The sequence below is a fragment of the Bombus bifarius genome, unplaced genomic scaffold (assembly GCF_011952205.1).
Source record: "Bombus bifarius isolate JDL3187 unplaced genomic scaffold, Bbif_JDL3187 scf7180000007973, whole genome shotgun sequence".
NCBI lineage: Eukaryota > Metazoa > Arthropoda > Insecta > Hymenoptera > Apidae > Bombus > Bombus bifarius.
Window position 1 is genome coordinate 3,529,746 of NW_022884359.1, and position 25,529 is coordinate 3,555,274.

The window sequence follows — 25,529 nt, forward strand, 5'->3', positions numbered from 1 at the left end:
TTTTATGAAATCACAGATCGAACAATGAACGCTCTTCATTGAAATATTTTCGTTGAAATATTTCCCTTTCAGAGATATTTCTAACAAGCATATCTGTTCGTCTACTGAGGTCTTAATTAATCGTAGTTTTAATTTAGTTTCGTATAGATTAATTTCTACGTCGAATTTTATTAACTCTGAAATCTTAAATCTACTAGAGCATAATTTAAGTGACGAAAAAATTCGCTGGAGCGATAAAAATAATTTGCCAGTGGCTCGTAAACAATTTGTTGATTAAATTCAGATTTTAACAGCTTAAATATCACCATAGGAGCCAACTGTAGAAGCTCCACTATTAAGAGATCACGGACAGCGCATAAAAGTTTTATTTCACTTGCGCTCAAAAGTTTAGAGCACGTTAGTATTTCGAAAGAAATAATGACTTGCATATATAAATAAATATTTTACTAATGATATTGCTATTTTATAACGTTGGCACTGTAATTAATTATACTTATAAACGACACTCGTAACGATAATATTCTTATTTCTCCTAAAGATACGCGAAATATTCGTATCATCTAAAATTCAAAGGCTGCTCCAAACATTTCACCGGAAGCGTATGTCGTCTCCTACTAAAAAATAATTGTCTTTTTTTTATTTCTCGGCCACTTGTGTACATACATCATTTGCCACGGCGACTGCTCGATTACCCAAGGAAAAAGTGGCGGCAATCGATCAAACGCTTCTCCAGGCTATAACTACCCCTCGAATTTTAATCCCGCTTGAATTTTCACGGAAGCTAATTACAGACGGAATAATTCAATTTTGATATGACATTCTGATTAAATTCTCGTTTTCGTGCGTCGAATAGGAAAACGCCGGGATTTATGTCATTCGTTCTTTAATATTCGCGCAGCAGAACGTACACTCTTTTCTGTTTCATCCTACGTTCGTTTTCTAACAGCAATAAAATCGTATTGCACGGAAGCCTCGCGACATTTCCGAGCGAAGAGAACGATAGAAGCGTTTAGAAATTCGCTAGTACATGTTCGTTGAATAAGATTGTAGAGGACGACGTTGCTTAATATATAATCTACGATTTTTGCGCGAGGCTTCAATATTCGGATGGCTAGCATAGTTGTCGCGTTTTAATCGCGATGGAAGTTTTATCAGTTCGATGGCGAATGCGTCTTTTACGTTCGACGCGACGGAATTCCAATAATCCGGACGATAAGCGCACGGCGACGCAATGGACGCGTCTTAATTTTATTAAAATCATACACATGCTTTCACGGAATTTGAAGAGAATCGAGCTGCCAAGTTTACCGAAATTCTTCTCCAATGAAAATACCAAAAAACGCAACGTCCATTCGCGTTTCAGCGACGTTTCCGCTAATCGACTTCAAAGTTCGAAAGTAAAGGACAATTGTCGCGTTGCTCGGAATTTCTATAATTTGAAAGGAATAGTTTGTCTGTAACTTATCTTCAAAATTTACTTCCGACTTTTACTGTTTATTGTTTGTAAAATACTAGATTTTATAAAATTGTATAATTTCTATAGAAAGATAAGAACGAGCAACTTACGATTGTCGAACGTTGTTATTTGATAGAAGAAAATGAGGATTGACTGCAGGTTGACCAGTAATTTTATTGTTTCAGAGTGGCACGACCAATCCCACGGTGAAGCTGTTTTACGTCGACTTAGAAAAGGTGGTCCAAGGTAACGTGAGCTTAACTGAAATCGAACATCCAGACGAGTTAGCCTCCGAGGAACGGATTCTATCTGCCGTTGCTTTTCCTACGGACAATCTCGTGTACGCGACCTGGATGAACAGGGTGCAGAACGAGGCGTACTTCCGTTTCTGTTCCGTACACGATTCACTGCCAAATTGCACCACCGTACGTATACGATATTATACAGATATTTCATAATAATTGAGATTATTTATCATATATATAAAAATTATTTTTATTGCTTTTATTTCCCAATTATTTTATTATGAATCTACTACTTTATTTGCATTGGATATACTACGTGGTGTGCGACACTTAAACAAGTCAAATGTATTGGAGTTCTAACTTGACTTCTACGAAGGGATAGTTGACACTCAAATTTCAACGAGTTTTTCTTCAGTGGTGTGCAAAATCGTTCGACCAAATAAATGTTTATATTCGAAAAACGGTATCTGAAAGAATTTTAAATAATAACGCGTAAAAGTAGTATGATAAGTAAAAGGAAATATAATGCACAAGCGCTATTACATAGTTATATAATATGGTTTAAAATTCTTTTAAATACCACTTTTGCAATATTTGAAAACTTTCGCACGCCACTGTAATTCAATTAATTTCTTTTTTTTCGCAAGAAGACACAATTCCGATAAGACTGTCAGGTTTGCCGATTTTTTGCTAGTCCAAGCTGACGACGCCAACAAGATGAATAAGAATTGGCGATCCGTCGCGTGGTTTTCCTTTAAAATTTCACGACGGTTTTATCGTCCGTAAAAGACCAACTTTCTCGGTTTAATTAGATTGGCGCTGCTGTTGGAAGTATCGCGATTCGTTTAATTCACGAAGCTTCGGGGGTGAGGAAGCTCAACTTGGTCAAGAGGGTGTTATTTCGTTTATTGTTTCACGAGCAAGTTTAGCGACGATGAGTTCGACTGAAGGTTACCTGTAACGTTTTTATCCTCCTGGTAATTTCTATTATTAGTAATCTTTATTAGCAATCTCAATTACAAGCAATTATTATTTTTCGTTGTTTTCTTAGTTTTATCGCCAGGTAATCATTACTTTCGATCGGTTCAGACGAATTTCATGCCAATAATTTCTCACTGGGATTTAAAATAAAAAAAATTTTGTTTTCTTAGAAAATCCTCTTCGTGCAAATTTTCCAATCCATTTCCTGTAACTCGTTTGCTACCAACGACGCACCGTATGCGTCGCCAGACTATATTTTGCAGCCGAGAAAAGAAGATGGCGTAGAATAAATATCGTAGAAAATATCGTGCAAATATTGCGCGAAATGAAATAGGAAAGTTTCGGGACGAAGCAAAAGATTTGGCCTACAGTCGTCATCGTGAGAATTTCGAAATCCTTCGGATACCTAAAGAATATCTTCCACGATTCGTAGAAATCGTGTCGTGGGATGGGTTAAACCGCTTTCGCCTTTCGATTTCTCTCCCACAAGTCACCGTGAATGTCTAAAATCGCAAAATAATCCTCTGGATTCGCTCATCAATGGTAGAGTACCTCGACGATGCATGGAAAGAGGATACTGTGGAATTGAACGATGCGCAATTTTTCGCGACCGTTTTCACGGGAAGAGGAGGAATGGATGGGAAACGGGATGAAATATTCATCTTTCAGGCGCTGAAGCACTCGGAGAGGCATGGATGGGTCGAGCAGTTCGAACCACCGATGTTCACCGATGATGGCGATTCGTTCCTTACGATTCTGCCACAGAAGCAACACGATGCGAGTTACTGGAGGCATGCAGTCGCAATTACCAACGTTTCCTCTGGCAAGACGAGGAGCTTCGCTCTAACTTCCGGCCGGTTCGTCGTCACGGAGATAGTTTCCTGGGACCAGAAGAACTCTTACCTGTAAGTACAGGACTCCTTAGAACAGTTTGATCATTAACTTATTTGAAACTGGACTCTTGTGGTCAGACTTAACCGTGGAATATCACAGTGACTTTTAGTATCTTGTACCTTATTTATTTTTATTTCAACCATTTCTGATTGCAACGAACGATGACCTTCTCTTACCTGTATTTTACAGTATTGAATATCCAGTAATTTCGTAGAAATGTTGAAAATTTGCTAAATTGGGTCATACTGGAGGTTCGTAGCTCTAGGCTGTTAATTTTCAAAGTGCACACAGTAAGCGCAAATAGTGGCGTGGTTCGTATTCCAAAAGCGATATTTTTGAAATTTTTTTCATGACGCCTTTCAAATACAAAGCGAAAAAGCCTGGTTGAAAATTGCACGCGTCCCTTAACTTGAAGGATATTGGATTTATTTGAACAATTTCTGAAACGTTCGATAATTAATAGATTTCTCAACGCATCACGAGAGCGTAAATTTGTATAGAGAATACTGGAATCTGTGAGAGAATCTGCAGAAAGAAGTTTTCCATATTTCATCTGGGAAAAAGTAAAAATCGGAAATAGGAAATCTAAGGAACACTGGGAACGAGGAATGGAAAAACGTGTACCTGGTTGATGTAATTTTTGTGCAATTGTGTTTGCCGTGCTTTACCTGTTTCACGTTTCGCCTTTCAACGTGCCAAATAAAATGAAACGACCCGTTTGGTGTTCCAAACGAAAGTTATATGAGTTACCGCGAGTATAATTATATGCACAATACGTTGCGTTCGTATTTGTATGCGCGTAAATTCAGATGCACCAAGAGTCGTAGAAACTTTTAGGACGTTGCAAAATGCAACACGAAGAGACGAAGATTATTTAATCGCAGTTTGACGAACTTGTTTCGAATGGTTGTTACGTACTACGATTATTAGCATATTTGGAATTGAACTCTTGTGGTGAGATTTAACATTTTGAGCAGGAGAGATAGTTTAGTTTGTACATGCTGCGTGGGCAACCTGAAATCCTCGAAATAAACAGTTCGCTTTGCAAGGAATTCTGATAAAACTGTACATCGTAATATAACACAGAAATACGTAAAAAAGTACAAAACTAAATAGAAAATACACTACGAAAATTCAACGAGGAATTCATTTGAACTTTCACATATATTTTGCCTATCGGTTTATCTTCGTATGATCTAACCTGGCCAGTTTCGAATAAGATAGTATTACCCATGGTCCATAAAATTTGCATTTTCGAGAGATTTCCGAACGCTCGAACCAAGCATAGATTCTGCCCCCTCGAAATATCCTGAATTGTGTGACAATCGTTCACAATGGGCTGGAGATTCAGATAAAGACCAGTCGAGACCCTTGCACTTATCGAAACGGTTCCTCAACATTCCCCAAACCTATGAAGATTCTCTAAATGTATATCGACGAAACAAACCCTTGAAACTGGTACTTGACGATTTCCTGTAAACCTGGAAAATCTTTCCCATCCACTTACGCTGACGATTCTTACGGCAGAACGTTCGAAATACCACTCAATGGAACGTTCCAGTTCCACTTTGGTTGCAACCAAATTTGACCAGTCACCTTCCCGATCCAATTACTTTGCCGACGTTCTGATTTCGTCACGCCCTTTCCAATTCCTCGATCCTTCCAAGCTACCCTTCGGTTTTCTTCGAAACTTCGTTTCCATCAGAGACTTGGCTGTTCGATAATTACACTGGCTGCTCAGTAATCGTGGCGTAATCGGCAAATGGAGTGATTCTACGTGAAAAAGTTAATCGCAGACGTAGGATACGATTCTTTTATACGATCTTTCGTTTTTCGATCAAATTCGGACATTTCTTTTAGTATACAGCGAGTATATTGTTGAGAATTGTGGATCTTAATCGTCGAAATAAAAGTAAAGGAACGCTAAGGTTACACTTAGAATTCATATTAAAATAGTTTTAGATTTATTTAATAAACGATTTCCAGGATCTTCGTCGATATACATTTGCACGCGTCTCAGCACTCTCTTTGTCTCATCATCTTCCATATCACATTGCCAATAGAACAGTTACATTCATCAGTTTTTCGAGATGCCGCGCACACACATATTTCCACACACTTAGATATATTCACATGCGTGTGTCACTACTACGCGGCCAATCTGGTTTAGCACACAAAATTGTACATATCTAAATATATATAAATTGTGAATTTTGGTTATTTTTCTACTCAGGATGTTTACCATACTGACCCATTTTCGGAAATTATCGCATTGTTCTATATTTCTTCTTTCATATACTTACTCTCATCCGCCAATGTACATTCTTAGAATGTTTTTACGTTCGATAGGAAAATATTTCAGAATCTTTGTTAAACTCGTCGGAGGTTGCGAAAAGAAATTTATGGAAATATCGGATTTCTGTTAAATAAACAGCTAGAGTGTAGTTGGCTAAAAAAGAAGTAACTTTTGATTAAATTCATTGATGAAAACGACATGATATTGAGTACAAAAATGGATACGTCGTTATTTCAGGCATGAATTGAATTTCATGGGTAAACTCGATATGCGGAAAATTCGATTTTTCATCTTCGTTATTAAAAATCCTCTGAAAACAATGGAGCGTTCGATAGAGAAATAAATTGGGCATCGTTTTGGACATGAATTACACAGAAACTTTGAATACAGAAATAATCTTCCCAAAGCAAATTAATTTCCTGGAACACCATGAATATCAAACATATAGCGTTTAAACAGATGATGAATACCATTCAAGGTTGTTCTGTAGGGAAATGAGATTGAATTGGGCGGCCGGTGCACACAGTATCAATGGCTAACGGTGCGTTTACGTGATAAATGATAACGCTCTTTGGATGGCCGCTGCCTGTGGCAGACGTTTGCCCCGTGATTCCATGGGAATCCCCAATAACGCGTCCCCCTGGCGTAATATCCTTTCTTAGTCGTATTTTATCGAGAAATAATGAAAGCACGTAGCTAAGTCGGCGTACTTAACGTCCACGTTCGAACGTCTTTTCCCGATCGTTGCAAAGATTTAACGTCCGAGAAACTGGCATCCACTGGGAACTGTCTGTGATAAGAACCAAGTAATTTTCGTTTCAGTAGAGCAATCGATAATTACACAGGGTATCTCAGTAATCGCGATTCAATTGGTAAACAGTAAATGGTATTGGAAAATACACGTCGAAGGTATGAAACAACATTTTTTTCACACGACGTTTCATTTTCGAGGAAAATGGAGTTTGAAAATCTGTCGAATATATTAGTCGAATCTGTTGTCGATCGTAAGCGAAGCGATCGGTATTGAATAATCGAAAAAAACGTTATTTTATATGAATTAACAGAAGAAGAGTTTGTTCATAAGATATTTCGTTGCTGGGAAAAACAAGCTTGAAAATCTATTAAATACGTGCACCGGCCGATATACTTCACGTACAACGAAACTTCAAACGAACAAATTTTATTCTACACGTTCGACTTACTTTCGCACATAGAACAACCTCCTACCTTATTTAGTCGTAGCCAGTTGGTAATTAGCCAAGTTCATTTGCTATGTAAATGGAATTCTACTGCACACCTAGAAAATTATCCAGATGGAAACACTATCGAGAAAAGCATCGTGCTACAAGCGGTATAGGTACGCGATGAAGGATTGATGGTTATTCAAGACCCTGGCTCACCTTGAGCCAATATCGCGTAATACCTTGAAAATTGTGCTTAAACGAGCCAATATTTTTATTCGACGCTCGGTACACAGGGGAGAAAGAAGTTGATTTTCCTCTTAGCGTCTTAACGTGTTCAATATCGGCGACGCCGGGGAATCGCCTTTGGGAGATCCGAAGGGAAGAAAAATAGGCAAACGAAAAAATCGCGTTTAATTCTGCTACGTTTCAAAGAGAAAGGTTAATAAGCGGCGATGCAAATAACGGCCGCTCGAAGTTTCGTACAAAAGCTTCTCTACCCTCCCCTCTTTTTCAACTCCCACTTTCCACTGGATACGCTGCTATCCAATGCTCGCGTTAGTTTCACTCGTGTAATTATGCAACCTCGATTATTACGCTAATTGGCACGCTACGCGAAAACGTACGCGTTTGTTTGCTCGTGCATGCTCCTGCAAATGTGTCGCGTCGAAATTGCGAGCGAATGTCGTTGCTGGCGAAAGGCTGCCTTTTAAGAGAATTCCAAACGCAGTTTCAGTGAAATTAAACCTTTTTCTTTTTTACCATGATCAGGTTGCTACATAACGTGGACGGTTTTTTTGAAATTTAAGGAACTATATTTCATAGAATATTTAATAATGGAATGTTTCAGGTAGAAATTATTAACTCGTCTCTGAAAGTAGACATTTATAATTGTTAATTTATATAGAGAATTTATAACGTAGATCGCGAGCCCGAAGATTCCATCTGGATTCTAATGACGTTAATTGGAATCGTTTAAAATTTCCGATATAATTTTCACATATCTTTTTTTACAACAATTTCCAAATTTCCCTTTGTTTTCCCTTCTTTCGTCTTGTTTCCACTTATTTAGAGTTTCTGACTCGTATCGCGCGCTTCAAGATTTTTTACAGATCCTGGTAACATCAATTATATTCGAAAATTATTAAATCCTTTCGTCTCTCTTTCCAATCGTCGTCATCTTGCCAATTGAATTCTGAAATCAACGAATAATCGACTAATAATAATAATCAATCAAAGTACCGGGAACCTTCTTTTATTTCTATCTAATTTAATCTAATTTGATCGATGCCTGCAGCGAATCTGTTCATGGATAAAAGCTAACGTGGCAAGTTCACTTAGGTTAATTATTATCGAGCTGGTATTCATGGACTGAGGCAGAGTCGTGCACGATGCGACTGGCCTAAATAACGATCGACATTTTTCTCCTCTTCTTCTCTTTTTTTTTTTTTTTTTTTCATGATGATGAAAGCGACGAACGATGATATTCGGTGGATAACCGGAACTACGTGTGTTATACCCTGTGAGTTTCTTTTCCGGTTTAATTAACGGAAGAACCGTGACTGGCCGTTTGGAAAGCCCTGGCTAAATTTCGTAGAATTTGTTTTTCGAGAGAACCACAGCGACAGTTGGTAGTTGGTTGGATTAAGAAGCAATTTGGGAGTTGCTCGTGCAGATTGTTATCTCGGAAAGAAGTTGAAGAAGAAGGAAAGGGATCTTGTGTTAGAAAGTATTCTGCTTCTCGAGGAATTCTTAGGCTGCCTTGGCGAGATCTTTTAATCTCTTGACCACCGCTGCAATTTTCTTCTACCAACAACGACCAATTATTTATTGTACGAGGTTGTTAGAGAAGAAAGAAATTACGATGCTTGTACAATGTTAAAGATTAAATTCGTCCGAAGGTAAAATTCAATAATTAAAAACTTTAGCAGCAGTGTAAGTTACAGTACGAGTTCTACCAGCGAACGATGGCTGCACTTTTATTGATTAAAAAAAGAAATTGAAATACTTGTACGATGTGCCGTTATAATTAAGTTCGTTAGCGATCATAAGAAGCAAAATTTCCTAATAAAAAACTTTAGCAGAAGTGTAGGTTAAAGTACAAGTTTGGCCGAGTAAATTAGACGGTTTATAGGTACGTCGAGTTAGTACCATAAGCGGCAGTAGTATAGCCCGTACATGGTCAGACCGCTCCAACTATAAGCGAAACTATATGGAAGCTCCTTAAGTGGAACTTGCACACTTTAGTATTCCATTTTTTGCTATATTCTGGATGAACTTCCACTTATGCACCTATCAATTTTAGTAAAATTTTATTTATCGGTGGCACTTGTTATCTTTCACGCTTTTAATTCTATTTCTCTACTATTATTTTACTAACGAACTATTCTTTGTGGATTAATCGAGATATCTTTGAAAGTTCCATGAAATTGAACATACCTAATTTTTCTACGAAATTTTTATATAAAACATAAATTCATTAATTAATCAACATTTGAACTATCAAACCAGTCAAAATGGTGGACTACAGATTTCTAGTTCCTTGGAATTATTTAAAATATACAAGCGCTTTTTCAACGCAGACTTTTGTTAATTAATTGATTGATATATTACAATTTGTCGCAGTAATTAACAAACAAAATATATTTAACATCGATTTTTCAAATAAAATCCCATGTAGAAAGATGTTGCATATTTCCAATTTAATTTTTCACGGAATATCACCTGTCACTGGTTGTATCGTAATTACTAGAACACTCTGTATGCACGTATTTATCGTCATCGTACCACTCTGATTACACTAATCCATATATAATACATTTAACTAAATACATTAAAGATCGATAGTGCCATCATTAAACAAGTTAGACCATCAGAAACACACTAGTCACACGTCGAGAGTGCACTCGAGCTTCGTCCATATAGCTCATCATCGTTGGCACGCATTCGAATCTCGTTAAACGACACTCGAATGCCGAACATCATTTCAACAACGCGTTGTTCAAATTTGAACGTCGACGCGAATCGTCGAGGATCGTTTCACCCACTTCCCATTTCCTTGGCCAATTCCTCCATCGCTCGAAAACATCTTAACCCAAGCAGAAAGTTTTAGATTTTCAGTATTTACGGTAGTCGATGGACGACGTGCTTTTGATTTTTCTGCATCAATGTTGCACGTTGCACTTTCTCCTCTTCGCTTCTTCTCAAACTTTTACATCTCCCCTGGAGAAGTACGCTCGGTACATAAAGTTAACTGTTTCGAAGAAGTACAGTTTCCAGAGATTTTCTGATCAGATGTCGCGGTCGCTCTTGGTTCAGCAGGATCAATCGCGTTATGCGTCGCACTTTCCCTTCTTCGCTTCTTCGGAAACTTTCAGGTCTGCCGCGAGGAAGCGAACCGTAACGTTCACGAATCGTTGGCGCAAAAGTGCAACGCACGACACGATTGATCCGAAAAAAGACCGCCACATCTAACCAGAAAGCGTGGTGAAATTGGCGAACGCGCAATTAAGTTCTTCCCTTGGCGCCAGCTCGGCAGCCACTTTCCAGTTTGGCCCTTTACTTTGCAAATTACTTTCGTGCCGTTTCGCGGCCTCTATCTTTCGCTACATCAAGCGGATATCTCCACCGTGTCTCGCATAGTTTCCACATGGCCGGTCCAACGCGGAGCCCGCGATCGTGGAGTCCGCGATCCTCCGAGGTGTTAATTCACTAGCCAGCCCAGCCAGAGTTTCCGCGGAGTTACGTCGACTCCAATTAAGCTGATGGCAGCCGGGTAAATTGCGACCCGACCAACTGGAGTCACTCTGTAACGACCTCATCGTCGCCTTTCTTTTCGCAAATTTTTTTTTTTTTTTATTAGTTGGGGGGAACTCACGGCGATCTCTGTAATTGTTTTTCGAATAATGAGAGGAATTGGCGAGTCGAAGATAATCGCGCGTTTACGCGTTTGGTGTTACATATCGTGACGCATATGGTGCGTCGATTCGATCATTCCAGTTGGATGGAGAAGTTGGCGTTTGTAAAATTGTTGGTGTATTGTGGTAATGGAATCGAGGGATTTTTTTCAAAGACGAAACTCGTTAAAACGTTAACTGGCACGCGAATTTTATATATTTTGTATTTAACAGGAATAACATTTAATCCTCGCAAAATATTTCATTGTATTCGCACACACTTTCCTCGTAATGCTATCTAAATCATTCGCATTGTTGAACATTTTGTTAGTCCACGCAATCTATCTTGTTTTGATCGTCGCAGAAAAATTTAATGAAACGTCAACGTGTGAAACTTGTTTGCGAGGAGATTGTTTCATACTAAAATTAAATTTCTTAAATAATAATATATATAATAATAATAGAATAAATTTTCTAAAATTAATTAACTCTCGGAAGAATCAAAACGAAAGGCGAACGGGAAGATACAGGGAAAAAACAAGTTTTTCATAAAAAAAAAACGTCGCTTAATTTACAGAACTCAATTTTCCATCCCCATCTATCGCCATAAAGCTTTCGTTTCGAAAAGGTAGAAATCCCGAAAGGTAGAAAGGTAGAAAGGTAGAAAGGGAATGAATAAAAAATCCGTGTTATATATATCAAGTTTGTAAAATGAACGAACATTAATTACCTCGTATTTGTCTTTTGGTACAAACTCGGACGTCTGTAGGAAGATCGTTTAATTTTCTTCGATAATTCGGAAGATGTTCGAAGCGTAACGAGTTGGTTGACACACTTAATAGGAGACAAGGGAAAGTTTAAATGATAAGTTCGTATTAAATCATTCCGCAAGATCGATAAAGGAAATTGGAAATTATTTGGGATATCTTGGATCTTGAGTGGGTGAATTGCGGAGGCCGCGGAACCGGAAAGGCTCTCGGGAAACTGTTCTGGGACTCGAACTCGAGCCTACTCCATCAGAAAGTACGCCGGTATTGCCCCGTTGAGACCTCGACCCTCCTTTCTCTATCCTTCCCGGATGAATTTACCGTTTTTGGAAACATTTCTAATCCCCGAACTTTTTGATTTATCTTCCATCGAGAAATAGTACTGGAACGTAATTTAATTCCCAGGTTTAAAACGGTTCCGCTAAAAATATCCGATAAAACCGGGGCTTTTGATCACAACGAAACGATGAAATTTCGTTAGAAACAAAAAAAGGTACAAGACTGTCCTAGATTTAAATTTAGATTTTGCTGTCCGTTTGTAGTTCGATATGTACGAACCAGTGCAACACTGACCAATCGACGCGATGTTTGTGCCATTTCTAATAATATAAAAAATATTCCAAACGAAAGGCAAAATTCGTTGTTATCGAGCGAAGAGCGTATCGCTCTGAAAAATAGTGAAAAACAGGGAAATTGTATTTCGTTTAGTAAAAATCGAGGTTGTCTTCTTTGTACGAAATGCTGTGTATGCTTTTTTTTTTATATCGTTACGTTTCTAGACGTTTCTAGATTTATACGTACTTTAAAAATATTAAAACAAAAATAGATATGTTCCATTTAAAAGAAAAAAAGAAAAAAAAAAGAGTAGAACTTACATAATAAACGTTCGTATCTATAACTCCTCGCACGACCATAATCGGCGTTAAACACGAAAGGAGGGTCAATTGTATTCATAGAAATATAAATTTACATAAACATCCGCAACAAACTAATATATCATCGCTGGAAGCGTTATCTTGAACCAATCAGGCTTATCTGGTTAGCAACGAACGGCGTCTGGATATACTAATCGTTGATAACGATTCTTAAATTTATTTTCGGTTGTCCTTAACGTCCCCTATATGGCCGGGCAATGAATAATGGAATAGCTGGAGCGATATTTCAGTGAGAAAATCACGCGAACCGCGATAATACGGTCCATTTCTGCGTCATGGCGGCCTAACAAAGTGCCCGGCTACTTTACACCATTTATGGTCGCCAGTGCGCGGCTGCCATAGCACGGACTCGTTAATCTAACAGGTGACATAACGCTGGAACGACGTGCACTCCAAGTGTACCAAGTATATTGCTCGTGTGACGTGCACTGCGCAGGTGAACACGTTCATTAAACTGATTAAATCGGGGCTAAGGAGGTAGTATCAAAGGATGCTGCATAATTCAGAACCTGTAAAGGAGCATCCGCCTTTTCTTCCCCAAAATCCCGGACCTGGCTGCCAAACGACGCCCATGGCTCGTATTATACCATTTAATCCTACGATCGCTACAATTACGTAACAAAAGTTACGATTCTTTCGTTGATTGACTCGCTTCCGAACTTTGCGTTGTACAGGTGGTTCGAAAATGTGGTATTTACATCCGCAACTAACTAAGATAACATAATCGTCTAATCTAGTGACAGCGATGAGCTAAGTGTTTTTGACTTTGCGATTGTTTCATTAAAAGAAGAGAAAGAGGATGAGCTTGCATACACATCTATAGACTAACGATGACAATGAGCCAAATGAGTCTAATTTCAGAAAGTATTGACTATTTTATCGAGAAAGGAAAGTGAATTTGTTCTCTGGAAGAAGAAGATGAATTTGTAAAAAACGTAGGTGGTCTAGCGACGACGATGGTTTGGACGTCTCCAGCTTTGGGAAAGTTTGGCTATTTTATTGGAAAGAGAATATGAATTTATTCTTTCAAAAGGTAAGACGAACATGCATAAAAAAGTAAACCAAAGGTCCTCGACTTGCTAAAGTTCCAGGCTCTTGTAAGATACTGAACAAGGATTTTCCGCGAAGAAGCCAGGATCCTCGAGCTTCATCTTGATACCTGGCCAAAAATTCGTTGAAAATACCGCGCCTCTGCTAAGACCGACAGGACAAAGCTTGGGGTGGCGATGAAAGGGGGAATTCTTAGCGAGAAGGTGCGAAGCAATGACATGCAAACTCAATCGCCTCGGTGAAAACCACACTGCCTCTCCCACCCCCGAAATCTCACGAGTCGTTAGCATTCGCGAAAGTGGCTGTCGCCTGACGTGTTCCACTTGCAGGATCAAAGAAAATTCTGCTGTGCGCTATGTTGCTCCGCAAGAAATTCGAAGCACACGGGTTGGTACCATGTTTTCGAACGTGTCTGCTCGACTCGAGTCGCGAGCCGTGACATAAAATCAACCGTCTCTTTTCCCAAGTCACCTCTTTCGATATATCGGTGAAACAAAGGGCTGGAGTGTCGCGTTTCCTGTCACTGTAAGTCGCACCTATATTTAATGAAGCTAACTTCGTTAGACATTGGCACGCGTTATACGGAAACAACGGGTGGCGCGTAACGCGCATGAATTAATCATTAGGACGTTGTAAACAGCGCAGCCTGGTTCTCAAACGCGGCTAGTTAGCAATGTGTTTACGCTGTTCGGGCCTCGACAACTAAGAATGTTTCGTCACCTGGTGGCTATGCGACTGCTAATGGCCTGTCGGTAATTCGTTGTTGCGTTTGGTTCTAACAGCGCTGGCCTGCTGAAATTTACAACGCGAATGCCTGATAAGTTTGGAAACCTCATAACCGGACTGTGAATATTTATACATGTGCGATGTTACCGTTGTCCAGACGTTTAGAAACCTCATAAACGCGCTGTCAATGTTTATGCACGTTTGTATTATTTCTGTGAAAGCGACTGAAAGAGCAAGGTCTGCGCATACAGATTTCTTTCGTCCGCATTTTTGCATCGTTCGAGTCGACGAACGTCCAGCATTCTTCGATAGATTTTTCTACGCAAGACTATTTTAGAAAACTGACTTTCGTTTTTACACATTTTTCGTTGTCGTAGGATTAATTGAATATTCATGTTCAATCAGAATATTTAGATTCAATTTTATTTATATGAAAATTTCGTGCCTCATAAAGCGAACTTAAGGAATATGATTAACTTAAATATTTCAAATTCTCATTTTCGTCTTATATTTAATCAGCAATAAGTCACGACGTTTTCCTTATGATTCTCTTTGGCGAAACGCGATTGAGAGGTTTGGCCGGATTTTTTTAAACCACGTCGAGCGACTGTGATTGAGCAAAGGCAGCGAAGAGGAGAGCAAAGGTTGGAGGCCAGTGGTGAAAGGAACTTTGAAAGCATTTTCAAGGCATTCTGTTTGTGGTTTTCGGGGTTGAAGAGAATTTTTAGAGAAGGGGCGTTGGGGTTACCTCTGACTGTGATTCCAGCAAAAGAAAAAGGAAATATAGGGGACGACAGAGTCTTTGGAGTCTCGGAAACGGGGAATTCTTCAACTTCCGAAAGCTTTAATTCAGTGATTAAGGCTGATGAAGGAAAAAAGGAAAGTTAGCAGGATTCCAGTAACCTGTGGAATCTTAAGATCCTAGGATGCTAAATTGGAGACTATAGTCTGACGATAACAGTCTTTATATCAGTGCAACAATCTTTCATTAGTGTAGCAGGGATAGTTAAATTATTATTATTACGGATGGCAATTGCTATCGAATTTTGGCTGCAAAACTCATCTCGTTATATTACACTTGTTACACGAAACGAATCATTTATTGGCCTCCATAATTTTCGCGGTCTGAAACAATCTGAAATATTATACCAATAAATATATTTATTAAATTGCTGGTACACAACCAGGCATTACAAAACACACTATACAAATTAACTCTCCTTTAGGCTATTCAAACTCTTGCCTCTCAATTTCGTCACACTTTAATTATTGATAAACCAACAGTGTTTCGTTTACTTTATCGATTAAAATTTGTTACACTTCCAGTCGCATATTTTTTATTAATTATAATAAACAAATTTTAAGAGAATTTTAATATAAAATATACTAGATACATGTATAGTGAAAATGAAGAATAAATTCTAAATTACCAGGAACGAAGTAATTGTACAGAAAACTAAAAATTAATGCAAACATAGCGTCGTATGTCCCTGTTGCATTGTCGCTGTGTCGCCTCGAATTTCATTTACAATAGATCCGGAAAAGGAATTTATAGTTAAATTGGGAGGAAAGATGCAAAATAGCAGCGCAAAATCTGAAACACTTCGTCCAATCGAGCGTGATCGTCGGTGGAAAGAGAAAATGGAGAACGTGACGGTCCAAGTTTCTGCTTTCGAAGGATGATTTGCGGTTTCACGGGGAAAGAACTGTGAACAGGTTTTGGGGAGGTTTAATGGACTCGGTTAGTTTAGCCCCGGAAAATTCCGCGAAACTTAGAGAGTTTGTGTAATCGGTGAATTTAGCAAATTTACCGGATCGAATCGATCGTGTTTCACACGTTCCACCAAATCGAAGTTTCCCCTTAGAATTATTTTGAAAAACTCACGAACTAATTTTAACGCTATAGCTCACACGTTTGGAAATTAAAATACGCGAGGAAATGAAAAAGAAAAAAAGGAACAGAAATTCCGTCTTTTGAAATTGTTAGAACGATGCATTTTACGTAATTTCGCGATTCCTATTTTCACGCGTCGTTCTATTTGAAACGACGAGAAAATAGAAAAATACAAAGTTGATCCTTTTTAAATCGTTAAAATGACGTACTTCCTTAATGAACTTTCTTAATGAGTAGGATTTGTAATTTAGGTAAAAATCAAAGGAACGTGGCTTGTTCGAGTTATAAATGGTTCTGTCCCTGAAGTAATACAAGTTAATTATTTCTTCGATCCCATCGTTCTCGCAAAGACTCCGGAGGGCAATAGCTCGCGATACGTTCGGTCCGTTTGTTCTTTAATTACGAGTCGCAGTTGCAAAGTTTTTATATCGTTGCAATCGTGTTCTCCGCTATTACGAACCTTTCTATACGCCATGAATATTCATTACTCGACGATCGAATAATCGGGTAAGTTAGAAATTAACAGTGGCTGACTGCCACGCGTGTCTTCAAAGAAATCTCCGTCAGGCCACGCGTACGACAGTACCAAGCGTTCTCTGCTAGGTGCTTCCATCGATATTTTAATAATGCGAATCGTTCAAGTGATGGTCTCAAGAATGATCTTTCGTTTCATTTGTTCGCAACATTAAAAGCACTAGCTGTTGTTGAATATAACAAAGGAAAGTGTGGTATAGATTATTCCGATCAAATGGTTTCTTATGCCACCACAATTAGAAAACGAGTCAAATGGTACAGAAAACTTGGCATTCGATTCTTTCTGGGAATTTCTGTTGTACACGCTTTGACGGTTTACAAAATTGCGACAAGAAAAAATATAAATATTAGAATATTTAGACAATTATTAGTTGGAAAATTATTAGCGTTGTCTGAAAATACAAAAATCCTTGTCTTCGACGATTCCGGAAGAAGCATTAGACGCGCATGCAAACTATGTTATGCAAATAAAAGACGTGGAATGGACCGAACAAAGGCACAAAAGAATTTGAAGAAAACAACAACTTATTGTCCAAATTGTCCCGACCAACCTCAGCTATGTATAGAATGCTTTAAAGTTTTACATTCTAAATAATTTTTTTAATAAACCATTTTCGTATTTTTATTTTATAACAATTCAACTATTATTACAATTAATTATTAATTAGCAATTTATTATTATGGAATATCTTTTCAAATACCTACGACGATCCTTCGCAAGTTGTCAAATAAGCGACACTCGAATATGGGTTACGCGGTCTGACCAGAAACTTTGCTGACACCCGAATACGGGTGTCGTGGCAGTCAACGTGTTAAATGATTTCTAATAACTCAATTACATTAGAATTTCGGCACTCAACTACTATCTACAATGTGGAATCACAGATCGCGATGCTCTTCTCGTTGTTTCCGACTGATCGAGACTCCACTCGTTAAGGACCAGGCTCCGAAGTTTCTTATTAATCGTAAAAGAAAATTACCACTCTAAAGATCATCGAAATAGTAATAATATCGATAGCAGTTTTCAATTTCGACAATTAGGTTTGCTTTCCAAAGAAGATTACCATACTGAGGATCGTTCGGATTCTTCGATTCGAATTAGCTTCCTCGAGCAGCAGAAGCAAACAATTTCGTAATCGACGCAATCAATATCGTTAATCCTGGTATTAAAACAACGATTAAAGTATCGTTACAGGAATCGCGTACACAACGTCCTAGCATCCATTCATTCCGCCATACCGCAAACGATTGCACCGAGCAATTCCGCAAGCGGTGGCGCGCTTCTTGCGATGTTGGCGCACCGTAATGGTCTGGAAAGAGGTTCGCGGAACTTTCATCACCGGAACCATTGTTGGCAAGATAGTCCCGCTACTATGAAGCAGAAATACCGGCTAAAAACTGTATTCGCTACTCGCCAGTCCGAAAAGAAGTAGGGAGACCCGTTCGAGGATATCGTCTGTTAACTAGAACGTTCTCAAGACTCGAGCGTTTCTCGAGTTTCTTCCAGTAGTAAAAGAAATTTGTCATACTCCAGGTTCACGTTTGACGACGTTTAATTGTATCTAATAATGTTTGTTGAAAGTTAGCAAGCGTGTTGTGAGATTGGGAGCTGCGCGGAGTAATATTTCTCCAGCGTTCTTTCTGGAGTTTTTAGGACGTGTATCCGAGCGAGCAAGATACACGGTATCTATGGAATGACAAATTTTCTTATAGAGAAGGTTTTTACAAGAACGTAAACTCCTCGTTTATTCTGTGCAACGTTTATATTATACCACGGTCCTTTCGTATTTGAACTAACACACGAAGAAGAAGAGGCGCGTCATTAGTAACAGAACTATCGGTTCTTTATGAATTCTTAATTTCTCCTAGAAAATTTCTAGACTTATCACGGTGCATCATCGACCCTCTGATCTCTAAGATTCTTTGATCTTTACATTTTTAATCACAATTTTTCAAGACTCTTTACCGTTCTTTCTTTTGATCGCAGCTTTACAAGATTCTTCGATGTTCTTACTTTTAATCGCAGTTTTTTTAAGATTCTTCGAGGTTTTTATTTTTGATCGTAGTTCTTTAAAGCTTCTTACGTGTTTTCGTTATATTTATTATATTTGTTATATTCATCTTCGTCTTATATTTATTATATTATATTTCGTTATATTTTCGTTTTTTTTAATCGCAGCTGTACAAGATACTTTGACGATATTATTTATGATCGCAGCTTTCACAGATTCTTTCAAGCTTTCGTTCGTTAACTATCCTTCTTCGATAGGTGTATAATAACATACTAACTGTCCTGGCAGCCAATACCGATACGGGAATTTATTAAATTGGAATTTCGTAGGCAACATGACGTCCCTCCAATTATGATCTGACCACGGGCTTTTCCGATGCCGATTAATCGGTATTTCAATCGATCGACGTCGCGGTTATCCGGCTTGGTAATAGCGTTTGTCACAAACGACAGATTCGTGATCTATTCGAACGCGAATTTTCAGAGTTTCACAGCTTTCGTCCGTCCCCAATCCCATATTGTCTCTGCCTTTCTCTCGTTTCCCTTTCATTCTTTTTGGTTTATTTTTCAGAGGAATTCTGTCCTCTCGAAATTCGATGCGTGAGAGATTTTTTTTTCTACTAACTTATTCATGACGTATGTTTGTTAAATTTCAAATGTTTTTTTTCGATTAATTCTTTCATCTTTGAAGATTTTCGTCGAAATTGACGGATCTCGAATAATTCAAAAGCAAAGTGTAATTTAATCCTCCGAAAGATGAACAACGAATAAATTTATAACACACAATTCGCTCGTTTCTGACGAAATGTAATTTAATTACAAAATCACAGGCAAATATTACGCGTTTATATTAGGTTGTCCGAAAAATTTCTTTCGTTTTATAAGGCGATAATAGATGAGCAAAAATTTCTGTTTTATATTATTTTACTGAATTAGATTTCTATTATTACGTTCCTATTATTATGTTTCTATTATTATGATTATATATGTATCCATTTCTATTATTATGTTCGTGCATAATTCAATAAATTAATATAAAACAAAAAACATTGTGCGTCTATTATTTCCTTATAAAACGAAAGAAACATTCCGGGCAATCTAATATATAGGACAATAGGATAAGATTGATTTTAGAAACACTAAGAATTACTCCAAAAGACTAAATTACGAGTATACTCCAATTTCTCGCCAGTTTCTAGCTTCATTAATTCTCAGCCGTTTAACGAACAAAATGTATCGTTGTATGAGTAATTTGTTTAATTCCAGCCGCCAGGGCGGAACGTAAGGAAAGTTTTATTTACGCTACAATCCTGTATTCGACTTTTCCATTAACCAGATCCGTTTTATCCAGCTTATACCGTGTAATCGGAACTTTGTTAACTATTGCGCTGATGTTGCAACATTGCTCGCTTCGTTGCGTTGTTTCAAATTTTCTACCCCTTATTTTATCCATCTAATTCGCCTGTCTTCCGAACGAGTACCGCCTGAAAATATTTCGAAAATTTTAGCTTCCAAACTTCCACCACGATTAGACGATCTAGCGAGTACGACGACGAAAATATTTGAACATTCGTCGATACGTTTCGCGATCATTTCGGCCAATACGTGCAGGAAATACGTAAACGTTAATTCACAGTAAACGTCGACTGTCTTTTAAGTTGTACACTGGTGATATCGCTTTCTTTGAAAAGAGGAGAATAAAATGAGAATGAAATGGGAGACGAGAGAAAGGTAAGGAAAGAAAAATTTCTAACCGCGTTAACGAACGAGAGAAAAGAGGGTGGAAACTAGCGCACGGTAGGGGTAGAAAATGAACTGGGAAGTTCTTATAGCAGGGAGAGATTGCGCAAATAAACAATTCTTAAAGGAGCACGATAAAATGACGTTGATTAAGGACGTGAGAGGCGAAGATTGTCCGGAGGTCAGAGTGCTTTTCTACGGCGCTTTTAAAAAAGCGCTCCTCTCGGGCTGATTTTTTTCTCCTCGGCGACACGATTCTCTCTCATTAGCTTAACGAAGTTCCTTTGCGCAATTAGAACCTTAATTATTATTATCGTTACAACAGGTACGTTGCGTTTTTACCGCCGCGGTGCCGAGTGTAACTCATTCTCATGGCGAGAAAAGGATGCTTTATAAATTGCAAAATGCTTGTAAAATTGTGTTAAACGTGTAATTTAAGGGAACAGGTTCTTGCTCATTAAATAGATAAATTGAAATAATGCCAACTATGAGCGCGCATGTGATATTCGTGTGTTTAGAAATATACGAAATATATTAAATCCTCATATATCGCACCCTCGTACTGATCCAGAAGAATCTTGTTGATTTCTGCAATTCGGATAAATGGAATTCTTACGATTCAATTGATTTTCATTGTTTCGTAAATAAAATATAGCAATTTGTTACTAGCAATATAATCACAGGTTTCGGAGAACCGTATTTTTCAATGAAGAGAAATTAAGATCTCGCGTTTCAACCCCCTTCCAAAGGTTGGCTAAAAAGCTTCTTGTTAAGAAAATTTCATTTTTTCCAGATTAATCCTGGCTATAATAGGATTACAGTTTTTCTTCGTAACGCGATCGCGGCCGGAGCTTTTTGTTTTTCGAAAGTTGCCGTTAATCTCGGTAAGCTTGTTTCTCGTTATTCGCCGGGACGTGGCGTAGGATAAGGATAGAAAATACCATTAGTGCATTGCGGAGAAAGAGGAATTAAGGTGCAACCACAAATTGATACCTTCGCGTTGTTTGTTTTACCCTTTTTATTTATTAATGCAAGGTACACGCTTTTAATTCACAGCAAACGTAAACACTTGATGCACGCGTTCATAAGCGTTCCATACCACCTAGCAATTTGCTTATTTTAATCTTTATTAATTGGAAACCTCCGTAGGAAAGTGGAGCGTATATATTTATTGCTACAAACGAGAATTATCTTCATTTTTCGGTTCTAAGCTTTGTAAGCGTTTATTTACGATAATTTGTGATCATTTTTTAAAAACATAAATTTCTCTGTTAAAGGTGTTTGTCAAAAGTTATACCATAATGTTCATGATATTTATCTTTTCAACCATTAAACTAAGAATTATTAAATAGACAGAAATCATGGACTCGCGTCTACACCTCTGCCACCGATTTACACCGAAATTGGGAAAATATAATTGCGTGGAGAATGACGGAAACGAGGTAGCAATGTTAAATTTCCTGCTACTGCGAACTGATATTTCTATGTATCTTTAAACCGCCATTAAACAATACCACAGAGACAAATTGCAGATTCGCGTATCAACCTCTGTGCGTTCCATTTACACGAAAACTCGTGTAACTCTGTGGAATTACATTCTCCGCACAATTGACTCGAAAACTAATCCTTTCCCCATAATACCGTCTTCAGAAGTCAACACTACAACACGAGGACCAACCAAGTCTCCAAATATATCATTCGACATCGTCGGGAGCGACCAGGAAACGCGGTTTAATTGCAAAAGTTGCTCGTTGATCGAACTCTGGTATTCAACGGAACTGTCTCTCGCTGCTGCCGACTATCCCGGTGATAATACGCGTTGTCGTGAAATCCTTGTGTATTCAAAGATATGCTGCGTGACGAGAATACGAAACTGACAGGGATGGATACACACGCGACCAGAGACCTCGGTGGCGCGTGACGCGGATATCCGCCGACGACCCTGACACATTCTTGAACGCGTCGTTTCCGCGAGTCCTCGCGGACACCCGATGTCGCTTTGGACGCGCGACAATTGGATTCTCCGGCGAATAACCAGCGTGACGTTGCGTCGTCCTCTCTGAAATGCAGGAGAAGGAGAATTTCGGCAATGCAGCGTGGTAGGAATTGCTGGACGCGTGTGACTGTTTCACGTGGTTTCACGGCAGCTTGAAATCGGAAGCGAGATGCTTGAATGCGAAATGTAAATTGCAATGAACGAGAGATTACGATGGGATAGGATACTGTTTAAAGTCGGATTGAAATAAGCGGAAGTTGGCGGAGTAGTTGTTAGAAAGCGTGGAAGTGGAGCAGTGAATTGGATTGTTGGAATTAATGGAAGAGATGGTTGAGAGAAGATACGTCAATATATGGTCAGTATGATGTGTCTTTGCTTGGTTCAATCGTCTTTGAAAATCAATGTTAACAAATTATGTTGATCAAACAATTTTCTAAACTGTTATATAACTTGATTGAGGATCAAGAAATCAAGGATCGAAAGGTTAAACGAAAGGAGAATTGGGATAAGTAAATACGATGAATAATCAGATGTATGATGTGTGTTTACTCGTTTCGCTGTCTTTGAATTTATTCAATATACCAAAGATATATTCTTTGTGTTCATTTTGGCCAAACAGCCGTGAAATTCTATGTAATTTCATTGAAATCAATCGTTCAAAGATAGGAAAGTTGATGTAAGTCAACGGATGGTCAGGCATATGATACCTATTAAAGTTACCAAGTCTGTTCAATTATTTTCGAAGTTATGTCAAGCATCTTTGTCACTTACTTTGACCAAAAAATCACAGAATGCTACGTAATTTCACTCTCAAGCAAAATATAAAATCAATAGTGTCCAAACAAGTAATACACCATACGACATATCAAACATATTTCGAAAATTTCGATTACTTTCCCTATATTTTAATCCATAGAAGAATATCTTCGACTTGTACGCAATTTCAGACGACCGTTCCATCCAAACAATTGCAAATAATTGCCTAGCGATCGGTATAAAAATACAGAAACAGTGGCAGGGCAAGTAGAAACCGGCGAACTAGTCAGACACGTACGCCTGGACGTCCCCGATTTCCCGCGTATCTACTTTTTCGCCTGGCTTTATTTCCTCCAGTAACACGCAAAAACTGTACCCGTTCTTTTTCCACGACACAGACGTTTCGAGAACGATGCTTTTTATCCATTCTCGAAGCAAATGAAATTCGATCATCGATACTTTCCAACCCCAAAACTTTGTCCTCTTTTTCTTCTTTCTTCCACTAACATTGCAAAAGCTTCTCGATATTTACAGCAGCACGAAAATTCCGGCTTTCTTCGGGCCAACCGTAAAACTGACAATTTCGTTTAAGTGGCATATCTGGAGCGCCGTTTTATTCGACGTCAGAAAACTCTGACTGTCATCTTCCTTCCGTCCGTCCATCCCATCGCTACTCTCTAACTTCGCAATAGTCTAGCCAGTTTTCTGTCCACCGTCGTTCCCCTTTGACGCGAAAAGCAGCGCCGGACTTATCCGACTGCCTGTGTTTCATCGTTCCTATTTTGTATACCGGTCACGTACCCGTCACATAAAACACTGGATATCCCCAAAAAAGCGGATACATTTCACGCATCGATAATGCCATTCAATCTAGGCACACGCTTTCTTAGGATTTCTTCGTTAAGCGATCCTTTTGCGAACCTTCGCGTTTATGGAAATTTTCAGAAACTTTGGGCAAATTGTAACCCAAATCGATGGAATTTCTTCGGATTTTTGATCGATTAATATCGAAATGACGAAACTGAAGAAGTTTCTGGGAAAAGGCTCATCAGATAAAATATGGGGAATTTGTTCTCGACTAATCGTTAAACATTTCGAAGAATGTGATGGTACGCGTAGTAGAATTATTTTTATAAAATGACGAGGGCAGTTGAATGACAGGCTGAATGAGTTGCACAGTGTTAATAACAGAACGAGACAATACAGGAAATCGAACGAACTTCCTACGCTTAATTACGTTCTTTTTTTCAAAATATTCCCGAATTACCTTTACCTTAATTTCCCTCTTTTTTCTCTTAAATTTTGTTGTGATGTCATCGAGTGCACCGCGTGCATGCAATATCAACGTGTGTTGCATATATCGATTTGAGCTCAAGTTTCGAAACGGAAAGACACAGACTTCGTAATAGGCTCAAGTTGTTCCTATTTGTCGCGATTGTGTGTTTCCAATCGACATAAAAAAAGAAAAGAAAATACAAGAGAAATGGAACGGTTATAAAGTGATCGATTTAATTCTGCGAACGAAACTGCGAACGCAATAGAAGGACGATTTTTTAAATTTTTAAATTCTTGAAATTTTATATAATTTCATCTTTGTCGTGTATGGTTTCATCTATTTTCTTTCTCTCTGTTTCCGTGAAGTTAACCGATTTGGCAATTAAGCAGCCCAATTATTCAATATTCGCTCCGATAAACGCATCACTAGCTTTTATTTGTCCTCTGTTCGACGTAAAAAAACAAAAAACAAGCGCTTGGAAAAACAACTGCAAAAATATTTGGTTCGTCTTTTATTGAGGGAATTCGATCGCGAGCGCGGCCGTACTTAAAAGCAAATAATATTTCGGTGGCATCTGTCTATCTAAAGACGAGTCTTTCATGCATGGAATTTATCTTTTCGCTAGTACGCATCGACATATAAGCGTATCAATATTTTCTCTCTGAAAATACGGACCATGACTCGAACAAGAATCTCCCAGCAAACAATCTTCGCCATCGCATACCAAATCGATTTTCTAAAATCGTTTCCTGCTTTCGCGCGGAACTTTCATACACATTTCCACGTAAAAACAGTAGATTACGAGGAGGAAGCAATTTCTCTCCGACAACAGAGTGCGCATTAAGCTCTCGTCAAAAAATATTTCACGTCGTTTTTTCCAATCTGAATGACATGC

General features: G+C 38.4%; 1 protein-coding gene across 4 annotated transcripts in view; it reads left to right on the top strand.

Moving 5' to 3' along the window:
• Positions 1–25,529, top strand: part of LOC117216798 (venom dipeptidyl peptidase 4-like) — a 303,125-nt gene that overhangs the window by 228,232 nt on the left and 49,364 nt on the right. For all 4 annotated transcript variants that reach the window (XM_033463831.1, XM_033463833.1, XM_033463832.1 and 1 more), the window contains 2 exons: positions 1,642–1,881; positions 3,352–3,587. In XM_033463831.1, coding sequence (XP_033319722.1) covers positions 1,642–1,881; positions 3,352–3,587 — 476 coding nt within the window. The remainder of the gene's footprint in view (positions 1–1,641; positions 1,882–3,351; positions 3,588–25,529) is intronic.